The sequence below is a fragment of the Sander lucioperca genome, chromosome 7, assembly GCF_008315115.2.
Source record: "Sander lucioperca isolate FBNREF2018 chromosome 7, SLUC_FBN_1.2, whole genome shotgun sequence".
Lineage (NCBI taxonomy): Eukaryota > Metazoa > Chordata > Actinopteri > Perciformes > Percidae > Sander > Sander lucioperca.
The window spans coordinates 18,050,204-18,070,818 of NC_050179.1; the positions used below are offsets into that span (position 1 = coordinate 18,050,204).

General features: G+C 38.3%; 1 protein-coding gene across 1 annotated transcript; it reads right to left on the reverse strand.

The window, feature by feature from the left end:
* Positions 1 to 3,555: 3,555 nt before the first annotated feature.
* On the reverse strand, positions 3,556 to 20,527 carry snx1a (sorting nexin 1a). Its single transcript, XM_031316515.2, has 15 exons — positions 20,274 to 20,527; positions 15,606 to 16,575; positions 14,367 to 14,503; positions 13,991 to 14,066; positions 13,600 to 13,643; positions 13,205 to 13,346; positions 13,036 to 13,114; positions 12,513 to 12,588; positions 12,064 to 12,177; positions 10,839 to 10,932; positions 8,703 to 8,908; positions 8,064 to 8,207; positions 7,188 to 7,268; positions 7,017 to 7,088; positions 3,556 to 6,198 (listed from the first exon to the last, which is right to left on the reverse strand). Exons 1-15 carry the CDS (start codon positions 20,400 to 20,402, stop codon positions 6,148 to 6,150), a joined length of 2,415 nt encoding a protein of 804 aa, XP_031172375.1. The 5' UTR covers positions 20,403 to 20,527; the 3' UTR covers positions 3,556 to 6,147.
* Positions 20,528 to 20,615: the final 88 nt, after the last annotated feature.

The following is a 20,615-nucleotide window of genomic DNA, read 5'->3' on the forward strand; positions in this document are numbered from 1 at the left end:
CAAATAAAGGAAATAAACACATTGTTTGGGGCTGAGGACTACATGTTTGAAAATGTTAATATTTATTTGTATGTGTGACATTAGAAGTTAGTACGCTAACCAGAGTTCTGTAGCCTCTCATCTCTGCTTGAGGCTAGTGGGTCGAGGCTACGTTAGCCACTAGTAGCATAACACACCCAAATCTTCCGTCTGAGCTCCGTCTGAGCTGCCAGTGGGTGAGCTGCATTCTGGGTAATAATAAAAGTGCCAGGTTTTAACAAGGAAGAAGAATGCGTGGACTTAAGCAAGAAAGCTTATAACTGTTTCCCAAAATGACTGTTCCTTTACATAGTCTCACTTCAACAGGCAGACCAAGTTTTTTTTTATTTTTTATATCGTGATTGAATGTGAATGTGAAGATACAAGATGCATGGAAGTGACGAGTGTAACCATAGCTCTTCATATCTTCGATGCTTCTCATGCCATCAGTTCACTTTCCCAACATCACTTTCACCTCTGTCTGACTTATTAAATACGACTAAAGCTATGAAGATATCATAAAATCTATTTTAGTGAGAAATAACTGATAATTAATGCTCTATCATTTACCAGCTTATATTGCAGTTTGAACTGTATTATAAGTGAATGGACACCAGCCAGGCCTATAATACTGTATTATTTAAATTAGTTTATAATCCATCACAAATTACATTTCAGGTACTGGACTTCAGATTCAGTCTGAAATAATTATTTTAGTGTCAGCTCTGTATGACTTAATTTGTGTGCATGTTCAAACCATTTTGACTCAGTAAAGAGTATTTTGGTAGATGATGGCACTTTCTGATTTCTCATCCCTTCATTGTATCATGTCACATTATCTAGAACATAGATTTGAGCCTTTATACATTTATATTTTTTAGAGCATGATATAATGCCGGCTGTGTTTAAGAGAAGTTATTTTATGAATACCTATGTAATATGTTGAAATTATTAACTGCATGAAACTGTTGCAAAACTGTGTATTTGTTTTTGTCATTTTAAGAGTGAACAAAGATGGTGTTTTGCCAACTACCAAAACCTCAGTTCCTCAGTCAGTCCATCTTCACTGTTTGCCTTCCTAGTTTGAAGTTGTTTTAATTAGTCAGTGATATCTGAATGCAGCACAGTGTGAAAGCCCTCCCTGTAGTGTCATCATGTGTAGCAGTTAACTGGTCCACTGCTGCCGCTTCCCATGATCTCAATTTAGGGAAGCAAAAGTATGCAAACCAAGTGCATCGCTGCACATGTGAAAATGTTTCTGGAACTGAGTGACTCTGTACTGTGTGCCGATGTGACGGCCACATTCTGCTTTATGATGATGAATCATGCACAAATTGAAAAAGCTGATGAGATAACATTTCACTGGAATTGTACCTTGTATGATTTCATGTGACAAATAAAAATTGATTGAATTGTGTGATTGATGTATGTGAGTCTGAATCATATTCAAAATTGTTTTTAAAACATGCTAAGGCAATGCTGGTACTGTGGATGTCTGTGAGGTGTCAGAGCACTCTGTTAAAGGATAACTTCACTGATTAAAAGGTAAACTAATCATGGGGAGTACTGTAGTACTCAGTCTGAGAACTGGAGCTTTGTCAAATGTTTTTAGTACTTCTACTAGCTATTTAATGTCAGAATAGCTATGCATTCTTGAGATAAATGACCAACCTTTGAATTGCGAAACCAGTCATTAAGTTTTCTTTCTCCAGTTGAAGATGAGTGAGAGAAATTAAAATATCTTGGAATTATAGCCCATTTTTCTTAAGCCAACATTGTGAAATATTTATTTTATTGACGTAAGCATTTTTTTTATAAGGTTATCTTAAATGTGGTTCTTGAAGAATTCAGCCAAGGTATGTACTGTAGTGAACAGTTGGAAAATAAACTTGCCTCTGGTGGACAATCTATGTACTGCAGACATTTAAAAAATTACCCTAAATATATCTTTGGCATTTTTGTACTTCAATTTCTTATCACTTACCAACATACATACTGATAGCAACATACCTGTTAATATGAGCTGACATAGCACTAGTTTAAAGGCTGAGCTGTAGTTAGGTATAACATTGACATTTTTATGAAATTTGTATGACTTTTTTTTTTAATCACATCCTATAGAATGACTTTTTAATGACATTCTTATGACTTAGTATACAATGACTTTTTTTATTATTTTTCATGACATTTTATCACATACTATACTATGACTTTTTAATGACATTTTACGACTTACTATACTATGACTTTTTATGACTTTCTATACTATGACTTTTTATGATGTTTTATGACATACTATACTATGACGTTTTACGACTTTTTATGATATACTATACTATGACTTTTTATGGCATTTTTTATGACATACTATACTTGGCATGACTGTTGTCATAACTTTGTATGATTTAGTATACTATGACTTTTTTATAACATACTATACTATGACATTTTTATGACTTTTTATGACTTAGTATACTATGACATTTTTATGACTTTTTATGAAATACTATACTTGACTTTTTATCACATACTATACTATGATGTTTTTATGACTTTTTATGACTTTCTATACTATGACTTTTTATGACATTTTATGACATACTATAGTATGACTTTTTATCACATTCTATAACATTTTATGACTGACTTTTTTATGCCTTTTTATGACATTTTATGACTTTCTATACCTTGACTTTTTAATGAAATTTTTTATAACATTTTTATAACATACTATATTATTTTTGTTGACTTTTTAATGAAATTCTTTACAACATACTATGTTATGACATTTTTATAACTTTTTTTATAATATACTTTGACTTTTTTATGACTTTATGACATACTATACTATGATTTTTTTAATGAAATACTATACTATGATTTTTGTTGACTTTTTCATTACTTAGTATACTATGACTTTTTTTGGGGGGCTTTTCCCTTTATTATCTATCGAGACAGTGGATAGACACAAAAGGGGGAGAGAGATGGGGGACGACACGCAGCAAAGAGAAGCAGGTCGGATTCAAACCCGCACCGCTGCAGGACTCAGCCAACATGGGGCGAACGCTCTTATTGGGTGAGCTAGAGGCCGCCCCGTACCATGACTTTTTTTATGACATTTAATGACATACTATACTGTGACTTTTTATGGCTTAATATACATTTTATGAAAGTCATAAAAAAAACATACTATAGCATGATTTTTTTATAACTTACTATACTATGACTTTTTTAGGACATTTAATGACAAACTATACTATGCCTTTTTTTTTTTACTTTTTATGACATACTATACTATGACTTTTTAATTACTTTTATGACATACTATACTGACTTTTACTTTTAATGACATACTATACTGACGTTTGACATTTTCTGACATACTATACTATGACATTTTAAATTGATCTTTTCATGTTACTGTTGAAATTATAGAACACCATGCAACATTTATAAGTACCTAATGAAGTCTAAGAAAACAACCCAAGTAGAGAAAAAGACACTGAAGTCTGACGTTCTTAATGAAATTTCCAAGTGTAAACAGTGCAACTTTTATTGATTTGAAGAAATTTCTGACACAGTGCTGACATTACTCTGCACATTGACAAGTGATGACATACATGAGGCCACACTAACAACCAATGTTATTTGAGTGCTGTCTAACAGTTGAAAACAAATGTGCATCTAATTGTAAAAAACTGAAAAAAAGAAGAAAAAAAAAAATCTGTGCAAAGAAATGTCTGCAAGTTAGGGGATGACAACAAATGACACAGTGTAGCTCGTCACTCCACGGCTTCAATTTAAGTATGTGCAAATGGCAAATTAAAGTTGTAATCAAAAGATGGTAGCCGTGCCACATGTGACACTACAAGGACTTGTTACCGTTTGATGTTAAAACTCAACTTGTCAAATTGCAGACTGAGGCTTCAGGAAAGCATTAGACTCCTTATGACATCAGTACGTTTAGTATTTGACATTAATGTCAAAGTATTTGACATTAATGTCATGTCTACAAGTCAGCAACCAACCATCTTTTTTTGCATGTTGTTGCCCATTTACTAGTAATCATACGGTATTATTTAGTGCTGAAATTACTAGTTGATCAACAGACAATGGCCAACAATTCTGATAGCTAATTATAATTAATCATGTAAAAATGCCCAACAGACGCCGATTCCACTTTCCCAAATGTGAGGATTTGCTTCTTTTGTTTTATTGTAAATCAAAAGGTCCCTGTGGATTTTTTGTAACAACGTTGTGTTAACATTCACTGCTTCTCACCTAAGTGCAGTAAGTATCTTTGAGGTCTATCAAATGTGTTGGAATGCATTTCCTTCCTTATAAAACATTTAAAGAGCCGTTTTGTTTTTGTGTGGAAGAATTTGAAAATCTACATTGTTTGCATCCATGTATACTGGCTAGCTAGTCTTCTTCTTCCTTGCCTTTGTTGGCACATTGCTACGTTTCTTGGCACGTCGCTGCCACCAGCTGTCGATCAGCAGAAAAGTGCGAAACCATCAGCAGGACTGAAGATCACGCCACCCGTGTGAGACACTAACAAAAATGGGGACCCACACTTGAAAACATTGCTCTATTAACGCTGATCACAAACTCCACAGGGTACCTTTAAAAAATATATCTAACGGTTAGTCAGATAAAACTATTTCAAGACATTTTTCATTATTTTGTGTCATTGTATAGATTAAACAAGAATTGACTGGTTAGCACATAATTAAATTATGTGTTAGTTGCAGCCCTCATATTTCTGCCAACCATATCTCAAAGCAGTACTCAGAACCCTACTATCCAAGCAGCCTTTGGTTTCCATTCATTGTACTACAGCATGAACATATACTTGCAGAGACTTGAAACTTGCTTGAGAAGGCTAATCCATAAAGTGGACATGTCAGCATTTACTGTTGTTTCTCAAAGTTAGTCATTGTTGCTTGGTAATTCCTTAAAAAGTGTCAACTGACACTTATTGTACTGCATTACAGACAACACTGATGCAACTTTGACAAAAAAAACAAAACAGACTGAGACACAATGCTCACTGTGAGGATTGCCCGGTTCAAGTCTGTGCAGGTTGATTTTCATAGAGTAGGCTCTCTGCAATGTTTTTCTTTTCTTTTTGAACGTGCTACTTTTCAGAATTATAAGCAAGAATATAGAGGAAGAAACTCTTAAATTGTAGTAAATGGGCTTGAACATGAAAACACCAGTATTGTTCTTTAACCTCAGCATTGACACTCATATCATTATGGCTCTTGGGGAAGTAACTGTTAACGAGCCTCTGCACTGCCCACAACTGTGTACAACTTTCTGCCAAACTGGATTATACCAAAAACCCAATTCTGACTTAAAAAGGCACAGACATGTGTAGTTATAAGAGTAAAGTTTGCACTATGATTGAAATCATATCTAAAAATCTTAAACTCGCAAGCTTGACCTACGACGCAACCCTTGACCACAGCTGTAGACACCGCTAATCTAATGCCTCTATACCCTGCATCACCTCCCCCTCAGCATCAATAGTATTTTAAATCGAAACGGAAAACAAAAAAATCATGGCTGGTACTTAAGTACTTTATCCACCTGGTGGAAGTGCTCATAATTCTGTTTTTGTTTAAGTGTTATTTTTTTTTCCCTTTGAGTTGTTAAAAAGAAGAAACATAGTGAGACTCTTGGCCACTTTCTTCATCTGGGTCCCCAGAAATCTTTGATGAGAGAGCAGCCGCGCTGTAAACAATTAACCACTGCTGATGTGAAGGAGCTCCTGATCACACGAGGGAGAAGATCCTGAGAACAACGGACTCGGTTCATTTCCCTTCTCTTGTGGAAATTAATGGAATCATTCATCTATTTTCTCTTTTCGTGTGTCCATATGTTTTTCATCTAATAAGAAAATATTTTGTGGAAGGTTAAATGAAAATATACAATTATTAATACAATAGAGTACAGAGCTATATGTTAAAGGTGATAAAAAAACAAAAACGGAAAAAAAACAAAAAACAGGTTGATTGTATCTCCCTTTACAATGCACGCATTTTCCTTGGTTTAAAGGCAAGAGGTAAAGTGTATAAGAAAAAGGCAGCCTGTTTTGTCGTCCAAAAGGCTGGTGCTCGAGGATTAGGCGATTGCTTTTGCTTCTGGTAAGAAAGCCTCCCAGTACTTTATGAGCTGGAGAAGAAGGAGACGACAGGGTCAGGGTCATTCCTAATTAACAGACATTCAGAACATAGTTCTGAATCACCGTGTCTATAGACAGCAAATTAATTGACAATTAAAAACTATAATTCCAATATACATGTGCGTGTGTGTATGTATGTATGTATATATACATTTTAGATCCACTTTCTAAAATGTGACTGTTGCTTTTTTTTTCAGTTTAACATAATTAAATGTAAGAATGTATTTGAATATGTATGGCTTTTGGACTGTTGGTTGGACAAAACAAGCAATTTGAAGCCAGAACTTTGGGCTCTTAAAAACATGGAAAGAGCCTTTGTCAGTGTTTTGACATACTATTTAATTAAATGTTTAAAAAACAGATTGTCAACAGATTAATTAATAATGAAATCAATCATTTCTTGCAGCCCTAATCTTTCCTATTGTAATGTAAAAAAAAAAAAAATCATTCATACATTCCTCTTTAGCTCATGTTCCATTTCCTAAAATATTCCACTTAAAAATAATCTATGTTCCCAGGAATATTGTATGTAGATCACTACATGTCTGCAATTTCACTTCATTTTGATAAAGTATAATAATTTGCACCTATAGTACTGCTGCACTCATTAAGTCTTTCTAAATAAGATCACCAGCACCAAACCCTTTTAATATTAATAATAAACTATTCTGTAACATGATGGGTCAAAACTAGGACTGCCATAGTTGGAAGAGCTTTTCTCTATATCAATAACTATTTATAAATGTACACTGAGAAAGTTTGATTATGGAAATGTTAAATATTCATGTTTGACTCAAGAGACACTCACCTGTTGCTGAGACTGAAGCAGACACGCCAAGTAATTCATTATCTCTCTTTTGAAGTTCCTGGCCTTTTCTTTCTGTATTGTTAAATAACAACAGTTCCACCAATCAGTAATGAATAACATTATCCGCTGTCCAGTAACTGATGTGAATGCAACAAGAATAGACACCAGTACCTCAAAGCGGACGACTTCTTTGCGCACAGTAGCAGAAACTCTGTCAAAGTCTCGCTCATACTGCGTCACCTTGGCCTCCCACTGTCAACAAGAAGAGAGGACAAGTTCAAAGCCCCGTAGTACAGAGGAACAATCATATTGGGATATTTCAACAACAACAAAAAAGTAAGAAATTAAAAACATCGCAAGTAAAAAATGATGTCTCATAAACATCACTGTGAAAGGCCAAATTTGTATTTAGTATCTCAAAATGTTGACTTACTGGGAATAGTTTTATCACTTTTAACTTTTAAACCTTTTCTTTTTGAAGGTCTTGCCGTGATCAAGCTTCTATACAATCCATTAGGTGTGTACAGAAGAGAAAGAATTATAGTTTTTCTTAAAAGTATAATGCCCACGGTTGGTTAAAGTGATTTATTAAAGTATTCTTTAATAAATATTGATGATGAAAAGCAGCCTTGTCAGGCAGATAAGGCAGATTTTATATGTAGGAAAAAAACCTAAACATTCAATATTGAAGCTCTTTGTTGCCGGGAGAAAACAAATAAGCATATGTTGCTCCAGCGCAGCATTTAAAATTTTTTTTTTTTTTTTTTTTTAAATGGACCATGACAGAAAAATGTTAAATCTAATAGATATTTGCTTTACTGTGTCCTGACAATAACCAAGTTTATAGAAAAACAAATGGGGTGATTCAAATCAAATTGAACTCCCATTGGTTTCATCGCGCTTCCTGTTTCTAATGATAGGAACAAATGAAGGCTTTTCACGTGCCTCATTCAATACTCAAACATTGTTCTCAATCTTGAAAACACAGCACATCAAACTCCAGTGCTCAAGTTATTTTCACTTTGTTGATTTTGGCCTGTGTTGTACCTCAGCGATCTCCTCTTTGGCCAGCTGCAGTTTGTCAGGTTTGTTGGCCCACAGCAGCTTGGCCTCAGTCTCCCTCTTCTTCTGCAGGGCGCACTGAGCATCCTGCCAGCGCTGCCACGCCTTCATCCGGTGATCAAACGTCGCCTGTGGGTCACAGGATTATTATTTCACGTTTATATTTGGTTATTTACTTTAGCCATGTAGCCGAGGCTCCTATTCAAAACTGTTCATATCAATGTCAAGCCTTTACTGAGTATTAATGGACATTTTGCTTGTTGTTGGGGAGTGTTCTTGATTTGGATATAGAATTTCACTGGCATTTCATCTTGTCCCTTACTTTCTTAAAGTAAAATGTTTACGAGGATTCAACACAACTAAAAATGGCGGACTTGACCTCACTGCTTAAAACAGTAAGACACAATGACAGTAGAAAAGACTTACGTTTTCAGATTGTAATGAATGTAGCAACCTGCACAGCAATGAAATTGACCTACTCCACAACTCTACATATCTGCTGGTGTTAGGCTTCAAATTACCTCTTAACCTTTAGTGAAGGTGCTCCTGTTACGTTAACATTAGAGGTATTATTTTTATTATTATTGAACTATTAGAATTTATTTGAACAGACTTTCTCAGTACCCTCACGGCTCCGAGCAGGCGGATGTAATCCGCGATGAGTTCGGCAAAGTTGAAGGTGTCGTTGGCAGCCTGTTCCTGGTGTAACTGCTCCATCTTGTCCTCCACCTCTGCCAGCTGAGAGAGAGCCCGGGACAGAGCCGTGTTGTCCTCTGCGCTGCCCAGCATGGCCGTGCTTTTGGCAAAGCTGGCTGTGTTTAACGACAGTTCTGGGGAGAGTGAAATGTGAAACTGGCATTTTCTGCCATGTAGTTAGAAACACCAGAAACATGAGAAACAAATAAGTCCATCATCAAGGAGCAAGGCTGTGTAGAATAACACTTTGGTAAAGAGCTGCTTATCTTAAAAAAATGAACTCAAACTCAACTTGGTAAATATTTAATGAATTTTTTAAAAGGAACACGCCACCGTTTTTTGAAATAGGGGTTATTAACCGTTTCCCCAAGATTTAGACAGGTGGGACACAAGGAGGTGGTGGCCTAAAGGTTAAAGAAGCGAGCTTGTGACCGGGAGGTCGTCGGTTCAATCCCTAGACCGACAGGATAAAATCTGGGTGGGGAAAGTGAAAGAGCAGCGCTTGTCCCTCTCTCATTACCACCACTGAGGTGCCAGACTAAGACAATGCATGCACTGAGCAAGGTTATAATCGTTAACGAAAACGAATGAAATAACGACAACCAGATGGGAAAAAACATTGCCGTAAACTAAAATAAAAACGAGGCATTACAAAAAACGATAACTGTAATGTCTGGCAAAACTAGGTAAAATAATAGAGTAAATGTCCTTAATTTTCGTCTTTGTCAACCTCTTTCATAGAGCAAATAACGTTATATCTTTCAGAGTTGACATTTCCGTCAATAGACCTGTTTTATACAGTCTATGCCGTAGACATGTATAGTTTCCCGATTGGGAACCCAGAAATTCCAACATCCCATGTCAAATTGAACACAACATGTCCGTGCCCCTCGCCTGGCATCATGGCGGTACCGAAAGTCGGAAGAAAGCGGCAGAGTCCTATTTGATTATGACTGCGTCAGATAAAAGCAAGTGCCTTGCAGTGGAAGGTGGTAAAATATGTGGACAATTTATGAAAGTACATTTCAGAAGTGCGCACAAGGAGGCTAAAACCTAGCTTATATTAACAAGGTAAAGGAGAACCCCCTTTCCCCGAAACAGAAGCCAAACCCCGGTACAGGGCATGGATGGATGGGTACAGGGCCAGGCAGCATGACAGAGACAACAGCAGGACAGAGAACACTACAGGAGGGCTTTCACCGGCGACCCGATAGCTGCTGATTAGTAAATACGCAGGAACAACAAGAGCATGAGGAAGCGTGGGTTAATGTGTGGATTGATACTGGGATGTCTACACAACTGTGTGAGTCGATTGATTTCAAAAAGTTCGCCCCTTTACTCGAACCAAAGTTGAAAACACCTGTTCATGTATGTCTTCTTTAGTCTATTGGCTATTTAGGTTTTTTTCCTGGAACACGTCACTTACACATTTTGCACTTACTGTGACGTCTTGTGTAGACTGTTTACATATTTGTGCTCATCATATGTGCATTGTATGTACTGGTGTTATTGTTGAATACATTGTGAATACATATTTCTAAAATTTCTGACCTTTTTGAATCTTGCCCCTGACAAATAACCCATATTACAAAAAAAAAAAAACTAAAAAAAACTAAAAATAATAAAAAAATAATAAAAAACTAAGCATTTTCAAAAAATTAAAACTAAACTAGCAAACCCACTTTAAAAACTAATTAAAACTAAACTGAATTTGAAAACAAAAAGTCAAAAACAAAATAAAAACTAATGAAAAATGCAAAACTATAATAACCTTGACACTGAGACAAAAATTGCGTTTGCCCACCTATCTAAATCTAGGGGAGAAGTAAATAAAAAAAATAAAAAAACGGTGGCGTGTTCCTTTAAATATTCCCATATTGGTCATAGCTCATATCATTATGGAGAGAAATGATGGAGACACCAGATCTCATTAATGAACGTCACCCTGATCTTGGTGTTAAAATGATCCTCATCCATTGCTAAAAAAAACAGACTAATCAATACTCAGCTTAGGACACTAATTGAAGGCATATCATGTTTGTGGTTGGAAGGGAGCCGACTAACCTTTCCTGTGGATGACCAGAGATTCGACCAGCGCGTGGAGCTTCCTGAACTGCTGGTCTGCAGATTCCACCTCCTGCAGCTTCTCCTCAAACCACTGCAGCAAAACACACTCGGAGTTGTTACCGTGCCAACATCAAGAACATCTGCTGCAGATGCCAGTGAAGGCTGAGCTCTCAGACATTACAAAGCCCTGCTACCGAGGATAAAAATCACACAACTGTAAAAATCACTCCGAGTCAACAACTGGATAAAACCATATCACGAATTATATTAGTATGATGACTGAACGTCAATATTTTTCCACACTTTTTTGGTTACTTAAGGTGTAAGTGTGCAAATGAGTCATAGAAATTTATTTCAATGTAAATACTCTTCCAAACTTTCTAGATTTATGCAACAACTCTGATCCTACATGTATGCAAATTATGACTCTTTCAGAGAAAAGCATTCAGCTTAAAACAAGCTGGAAATCCAGTGCAGTTGAATGCACCCATCTTCTTTTGAATGTATTAAGCTGGAATAAACATTCACTTGAATATTGGAATACGCTCAGTGAATGCATGCGTGTGGTACTTTGGGCTCAGATCAAGAGGAAATCAGTGTCACAGCTCGGCTTCTTTATACAAAAACTCTTGACAAACCGGGTCTTTGATCAGCTTGACTGGCTGCCTCATCTTTAGGATTTAGTGAACTACGGTGCTATCTACTAAATATATATAGTTACAAATGTTACCTTGCACCATAACAAACAAAAGAAAATAATCACTGGACACAAAAAGGTTCAATCAATACCACCAGGTCAGTTTACAAAAGAATGGGTTTGTCTGATCAGTTAAGTTATCATAAATGCTGTGTCATAACAAGCTCAGTGCAAATTCTCCTCAGAACTCTGCAACGCCGCTTGTTCAGGGTTTTCATGTGTACTTCTATAGGCCTACACTTCGCATCAGGTGTTAAAACCAACTGTAGCCTACCAAAACACTGAACTGGACTACTATTTAACCCAACAACGAGATGTTTTTAACCGGTAATGAAACTGTCTCTAATGAAACCCATCCTCTGCGCTCTCGGCCTGTAAAGACAATTTATTTGTATATTAAAAAAAAAAAAAAAAATCTGACCGGCCCACATTAAAAAAAATGGTCCGGCCCCTCTGGCATTTGCCAGAGTTGCCAGATGGCCAATCCGCCCCTGAGCAGGACCGTCTGTTTGCAGTTGAACTCACCACGTCCGACTCGTTCATCTTGATTGTCATTTTACTGACAGCATCTGTTGCTTTGTTGATCATCTTCAGGAAGCCGGCGCCGCTCAGAGCTTGGGTACTCACTGCTCTTGGCAACTGAAGACACACACACACACACACACACACACACACACACACACACACACACACACACACACACACACACACACACACATTACAGTACAGCTGCCTGAATATACCAAAGCTTCAGATACACAAAGTGATAGTGAATGGCAGAGGAACATTTATCTGAAAGTGTTCTCTCGACTTGAACACAAAATTTTGAGATGCAATAAAGAGAATTTAATTTGCAAACTATTGTGTGCCAGGGGTTTTATGGTCTTAAGGAGCACAGTATTTCACAGTGGATCAGGCGTAAAACTAAATAAATGTTTGCGCCCCGAGGGTCTCCAAACTCAAATTCGGCTTACTTCTTCTCTCTCAAGGAACTCTCTGACATCGGGATCTTGGAGGAGTGATGGATGATTTACCACCCTCTGGAGATACCTGTCGAATGGGAAAATGCAAAATAAAAGCCTCACTTCCTGCTTTCTATGGGCAGTGCAACGTCATAACAGCTTTACCTGCTTAGTAGAGATTTAAAGTATCAGAAGGACATGAGTAGTTTACTCCTAACACTATAACACTAGGTAAGGCTACACTTTACTTGAAGGTATCTACATAAGAGTGACAACACAGTCATGATTGTGTCATAAACATTATAAACAAGTCAAACGTTGATGACATAACCCTTCTTTTGTGTTATTCGGTTTTTGTCATGACAAGTTATGGTTATTGTTAGGGTTCATGTGTCATGACTGTGTCATGTGATGACACGTCATGACACTGTCATGTCACTCTTATGTAGATACATTCAAGTAAAGTGTCACCCACTTTAAACACTACGATTTTTGTAACAGAATTGCAGCTTTCATTTCATTCCTTCTCTCCTACCTCTCCAAAGCAGCTCTTCTTCTCTCAACAAAGTCTGCAGATGAGGAATCTTCCTTGCCCACCTTCACCTTTGTCATACCTATGCAAGACAACATGCCTTCTCATAGTTGTTGGGGATTAGATTTATAGTTACAGTATTAGAAGACACAGTAAAGCCAAGTCAGCCTACCCAAGATGCTTTTCTCTGGTGGCGGAGGCACGATGAATCCATTTGGTCCGTGCTTTTCAGAAAGCTTCTCGTAGAGGCCGAGGAAGTCGCTGAAGCGTCGCCTCACTGTAAATGTCTTGTTGCGGAACATGGCCAGTTGGGTCTGAAACACATTCATATTATTGGACTGGATGTACCTAAAAGGCTTTACATTTTGTGAATAACTACTATAAAATGATGGCGTAATCTATTTTGGCCAGACCAGTGCATGGGCGTTTCTTCAACAATATGCTGACCAGTATTTCCTCTCTTGGCACACTGTTACCACATATCTGATGAGTAACTGTGCTAACAGAATAAACTAAATATGACCAACTTCAGGATAAGTGAAACACTGTATAGCAACACGTTTTTACCTCTGTGGTTAACTTGTAGGCCATGTAGGCGTTCATACCGTCCCCTGAAAAAATAAATAAGAATGAAAGTCAGTGCAACAAAAAGTCACAAATTGATATAAATACTTACAGAATATTACTTAAGGCAAGCTGCACGTGGGTTTCCTTTATGGTGCTCTATAACTAGTTTCTCTTCTTGGTTCCTTTGTCACACTCAGTCCTTTTTCACAAGTTTGAAATAATCATATTAATAATAATAATAATAATAATAATTATTAAGGACTCAAGCACCTTAGAATAATCTTTGCTTGCTTGATGTTAACAGTGCACAAACTAATTTGTAGCCTTATTGCAATTAAATTTAAATACTAAAAAAACAGATCAAGACAGAATAAAAAGTAATAAATCTCACCTATTTTTTCAGGGTCTTTGACAGAGACAAAGATGTCAAATTTGTCTCCCTGCTCTTCTTCTTCCTCTTCTTCCAACTGAAACAAATATTGAACAGGAAGTGAAACTCTGCCAGTCGCAATGACCTGCTGTCCCCAAAACACTTTGAACAGTCAACTTCATTTTCTTCAGAATTGGGATTTTCGTTTTTTTAACTTTAGTTTGTTCTGGTAAGATGTTAAACTAGTCTACAAAATGCAAATTAAACGACCAACTGACTCTTCTCAAAATTCTGATATTCCTGAAAACTACAACTAGAAAATCCTTGAACAGTTTTCAGTCATTACTTTGTTACAGTCACAGTGGGAGTTTCACTCTGGGATTAGATGTGTGTGTACCTCCTCCAGGGCAGCAGACTGTGGCTTGGCTAGGCTGGCAGCTGCTGACTGGGAGAGGGCGGACGCAGACGGTTTGGCCTTCACATCTTTCCTTCTCTCGCCCCGCGGACTGTCGAGAGAAAGCTCGACTGTGGCTTCTTTTGAGAGAGGAAAAGAAACAAAAAAGAAACAAGACTGAGGTCATAACATGCGGAATGGAAAATGTGTAGAGAGATGTGCATTACTTATTTTATGTCCTGGACTGTCTGACAAAATTAAATACGCAAGTTCATGCACAGACATGGACTATGAATACCTTGTCTTTTTTGCTTTCAGCCTTCAGCTTAATACGTTTAATAACATGTGGACCAGTGCTTGTAAACTGAAGTCACAAGTACCCAATTTATTAAACAGTTAAACGGGAACTCCCACTTTGTACACACCAAAGTCTATTTACAGATGTTGGGAAGTACTACTGCATACAGTATGTAAAGAAAGTTGATACATCGCCTTAAGTCACTTGAGTCGTAGTCTGAAAACTACAAGTTTGAAACTGAAAAAAAAAAAAAATCATAAGTGTGTTGCATTGTGGGTAATGTAGGCTTCAGGTTTTGAAAAGGAAGAATTAGGCATGAAATAAAAATAGACCATATCGCTGGTTCTGCTGCAAGGTTTTTAATCCTTTTTTTTTTTTAAAACTGTCCATTGTGAATCTGAAAAATGTTATAGAGTTGCGATGCTAAATCGGTGGCTTGTTCTTATAAGAACACAATAAAACGGGGTGTCATGTTTTTAAGACATCGACGATTAAAATGAATCCCTGGTTTGAGTCTGGCCATGAACCTTTGCTGCGTGTCATCCTCCTTCTGTCTCCCCATCATGTTCTAAAAGCTTTGTTTCACTATCTAATAATGGCAAACACACCTCCAAAAAATAAACAGTGGAAAGTAAAGAACACACCAAACGGCCATCTGGTGTTTTTAAATTGTAGTTGGTTCTGGTTATGTTTAACTTCCAATAAATAGCTTATTGAAACTAAACATTTTCATCCCAGAGTGCAGTTATCTGTTGCACACATGACTTTGAGTGTACGGTAACTGTTCTCACATGACCAAATTAACTGGAATACGAAGATAAACACTTGAGAGTCTGCATAAACTCCTTTATGTGAACACTCCCTTTGTCACTAATGCTCCCCTTAGAACACTACATCCTAAAATCCTGATAATGTAACATAATAAAAAGAAATAGTGGACCCACTAGCAAATATATCTGCCTCCTCTTCCGATTGGACTCCATTGGTCTTGGAGTTGACAGTGCTGGTGCTTGTGATGCTGGGCAGTGTGGTGACGGCTTCCTCGGTGAAGATATCAGCAGGTTCTGCAGGACTATTGTCTTGCAGAGGCCCACCTATATTGCTTACATGGCTAGCAGCTTTGGTTTTGACAGGTTTGTCCTTCTGCTCTTTGCTGATGGTTTTCTTTGAGGTGGCACCCAGCGGCTCCCCGAACAGATCCTCGTCAGCTTCACCGAAGAGGCTTTTCTGTTGCTGCGTGGCAGATTTAGTCTGCCGTGGTTCTGTGAACAAGTCGGTTCCCTCATCTTCGAACAGATCGACTGTTGCCCGGCTGGGTACATTGGCATCAGCAGCGGGTGGAGCATCACTAAGGAGGTCAACCAAAGGATCAAAACATTTGTCACGGGCAGGTGGTGGCTGCTGTGCGACACTGGCTGGCAAATCATAACTAAGGTCGATGATTGGATCAGTGGCAGTTTCTTTTGCTTCCTGTTCATCATCACTTCCTGTTTTCCCATCACCAGGTGGCTCTATAGCACCACTGGTCACTGCACGGTTATCCGTTGCTGCTTCAACGGTAACATCCGCTACTAAAACTTCCTCTTGCAGTGCTTCATTTTCACTTCCAAATATGTCCTCAAACTCATCTGAGGGTTCATCTAAAGGGATTTCAGTTGTGTCTTTTGCGTCATCTGCAACGGCACTTTCGGCTGCGACCGCCTCATCCGGAGAATCGGTTACGTTGTTCGTCAGGTCGACAAAGTCATCCGAGGGTTCGCTGACGACTTTGTTCGCTGGTTTGTTTTCTGTCTGGCTGCTGACAGGCTCGATTAAGGGCTCATCCATGATGTTACTGGGAGGCTTCATTAAAACATCACTGGGTTGACTGGCAGGTGGCAGTGTGGTGTCCATTTCGGTCAGTAGAGGGTTGCTCTGGAGATGAGAAGAAAAGGGAAAAAAGATGTAATGTTTTAGAGTATTTAAATAGAGAGGCAACGGGGCGCCCAGGTAGCTAACCTGGTTGAGCCTGCGCCCTTATGTACTTAAGGTTCAGACCTTACCGCAGCGGCCGCGAGTTCAATTCTGACCCACAGCCCTTTGCTGCATGTCATTCCCCCTCTCCCCTCCGAGGCTGAGCATTTGGAACAGTGACAGGACGTCATCACTCGCAAAGTCATGGCAACCAAATAAACAACAGCGCGAGTACTGCAGTTTCTCAGGCAGACTGACCAACAGCGACGAAAGCCACGACATGAAAGCCGCACCCAAGCGGGTCCCGTGAAATACGACAGCTACAGTTTATCGGAAAATAGTGTTGGGCACACTTTTGGCACATTTGATGAATTTACTGCACAGTGTTTCTGACAGTAGTAGTGGTCATAGTGAGTGAAACTGTTGTGAGATGCACATTCCAAAAAGTGTTGTGTATCTGGAATTGTTCACGAGCTGTGTGTGATAGGCCTATCTGTAAAGCTGAACAGACTCCGTAGTAACATCAGGCTCAAACAGATTTCATTCTGATCCAAAGACTCTTTGTGTGAAAAAGGACAGATAAGAGACACTAACATTATATACTGGCATGTAATTGTAAGACATATGATGCTTTTGATGAACCGTTGCAAATAAAGCAAACTGTTGCTAAAAAAAGGAACTACACGCCGTTCTCAGGTAACGTTACTGTTGAAGTTCAAGAAACTAGAACCATTGAATTTTGCTTGACTGATTATTAAATCGATTTTTAAAATAGTTGGCGGTCAATTTAATGTCAATCGACTAATAGATAAATCAGCTGATACTTTTTCCTCACTATGTTTTCCATGACTGTCATTACAGTATATTCTGGAAGAAATACTTCAACCAAAACTTTTTCAAAATTTTTTTTTCCATTTGTATTCTCGTTGTATCACAAGGAATGGAGCTTCCAAAGTTTCCTCATTTCCTAATCGTTAACAAAATCAAAATGTCCACAAAACCTTGAACTTATCCTGCACCATCATTCAAGTCACTGTCCAGTTATATGGTCTTAACATACAAAATACATGTATTTTAATTATAATATTGCTAAAAAAAACAAAAAAAAAAAACACACACAACTTCCACAAACTCATCAACTGTAATCACAGTCAACTACATTTTTGACAAATATTATCAGCTTTGAAGGGATTTTAGGGGAATCAAACAAGAAATATGGTGGTTTCAGTGCGAGCTATAGTAGATACTGATATTGGTAGATGTAGCCTGTCACTCTAAAATTATTATAGGTAATGACTGGCATAATGTTTGCTTTTGTAATCATTTGTATGGTATTGTTTACTTTATTCTGAACTGAGCCTCCAGATTTGAAAGCTCAGAAAGAACAAAACATGTTTTACGTCATTCGAGGCCACTGTGTATGCAAAATATTCGTTCGAAAAGAACAGTAAGTACCTTTAACAGAAGAAAAGCAATGTCATGCTGAAACATTTTATCATGTTTCAGAAACAGCTTTGTCAGACGAAACGCTCACAAAAAAAGACTCCGTTGCCAGTTTAACAGGTATGCCTAGCTGAAACTAGTCTCGCATTGCCAGACCTTCCTCCACAGCGCTGCGGAGGAAGGTCTGGCTAGTCCACACAGCATTCCGGGAAGGGAGAAAAATGTGCTCTGGTTTATTGGCATTTCTTTACACCAATCACAATCGTCTTGGGCGGACAGAGCAACGGTGCCGCTGCAAAATAGGAACTTGTTTTAGTGGAACATGTGGACGTTCAAAAGTTGTTTTAGTCGTGCAACAGAAAACTCAGATCGGACAGATAGTCTAGCTAGCTGGATTTACCCTGCAGAGATCTGAGGAGCAGTTAACCATAGTCCTCAGAAATCGACCAGAGTTTAGAATGCCAACACAAAGAAAGCGGAAGGTAACGGACATTCGGCTTAAAAAGAGTGACATCAGGCGGAATTTCCGGCGGCACCTGAACAATCCCAGAAGTGGAACGTCGTCTATATAGACTAAACTGAAACTAACAGTCCTGCAATAAATCCTACATTCCTAAAGGTTGTAAAATTCACTTTTTGTTGAAACTTTTATAGAGAGGTGTTGATTAAACTTTATGATCATTTAGGAGACTAGTTTGTGAGGCTGTTGAATTCACTTCAGCTACTGTCTCAGTTGAATGTAACATCCACAACTTGCTGAGTAATGCGTTCCGTGCAGTAGTGAGTCCTGCGTAAAAAATAAAATAATCAAAGACAGCAACTTTCTAATCTCTCCTCTGAACTTTTGACTGTGGGAAAACATCCGGGTTCTGACCGTGTGACCACAGCTCACTCACATGACAGGAGGCGTATTTTAAGTCTTCGTTTCAAAATTTAAAACCACTTCATATGAATAACAGAACCGAAGATGATGTGGACTTTCACAAACAAACCACACAGACCTAATATTTTTGCAGACTGCTAACATTAGACTGCTGCTTGCTTTACCTACGTTACTGAATGCATTGCATTGAACATTTTGAAGAGGGATACCATCAGATTTTAGTGCAAGTTAATCTGATTTGATGTGGAAGACATCCTGCACAGAAAACATCCACATATCATTAACCAAATAGAAATTGTATTAGATTAATTTGTGTCATCTAGTCTCATCAACTTGATCAAATCACAACTAACCAGCTTTCCATATTGTAACTTTTCAGGAAGAAATCAATACCAAAATGTTGGCAAATTCCACATGAGTGTACTTATTCTGGCAATAAAACTTTTTTATTCTAAAAAAAAACTTTTCTGATTCTAATTTAAAAGCCAGAAAGGGTGATAGAAGGTGGATTCTCAATGACCACTGTCTGGTCCATCTCCAAACATTACTTCAGCTACAGTCTCTGTTGAATGTAACATCCACAACTTGCTGAGTAATGCTTTCCGTGCAGCAGTGAGTCCAGCGCTCAAAAAAAAAAAAAAAAATCAAAGACAGCAACTTTTCCAATCTGTCCTCTGAACTTTGACTGTGGGAAAACATCCGGGTTCTGGCCATGTGACCACAGCTCACTCACATGACAGGAGGCTTCTCGAGCCAGCTTTTTAGTCCTCATTCAAAAGAAATGAGAGTGAATTTTAAACCACTTACTAGTATGAATAACAGAACCGAAGATGATGTCAACTTTCACAAACAAACCACACATACCTCATTCTCTGCAGACTGCTGACTATAACTTGATTATAACTTGGATTTGTGTCAGCTTGTCTCTTAAGCGACCTGTATCAAATAACAGCTACCCTCCACATTGCAACTTTTCAGGAAGAAATCAATACCAAAATGGGCGTTTGCAACAGTGTCACAGATAACCACTGGCTGTTTAAAAGCGGTGGTAGAAGGTGGATTTTCTGCATCAACCACCCCCCCCCACCCAATACTGCTTTGATAATTTAAAAATGCTTTAAGTCTAACATTATCTGACATGACAGTTTATTATGTTAACATTATTTTCTTACCGTTACCTCAACGCTAAAACTAGCTAAATGTTTGTCAACACAAAACTTTTGCTAAAAGCGCCTCATTAGCTTTCTTCGCTGACGTTAGCTAACTAACGTTAGTCTTTGGGCAGCTTAGCTTAGCTTAGCGTGAAATCGACGTTAACTCCGCTCAGACATACTGCGCTCATGAAGAGGTCTTCCCCGTCGTCTTCATCACTGTCTCGGCCTCCGACTTCTTCAGAGTCCAGCACATCCTGGTCCTCGGAGTCGGGGAACGGAGGAGGACTGCGTTCCGAGCTGGTCGCCATCTTCAATCTTCTTAAACACACACAAGGGGAGGCGGCAACGTCAACTGCTCCCCTCTTCTGCTCTGCTTGCACCGCACCGCACCGACGTGTCTCCTTTAGCGGCTACCTCCGCTGCTCATGCAAAGCACTACTGTGGCGGTAGTTCGCTCGCACTACTAGACCAAACAGAGGAGTGACTGGAGGCTCAGGACGTGCAAACCGCCGCTGTCTTTT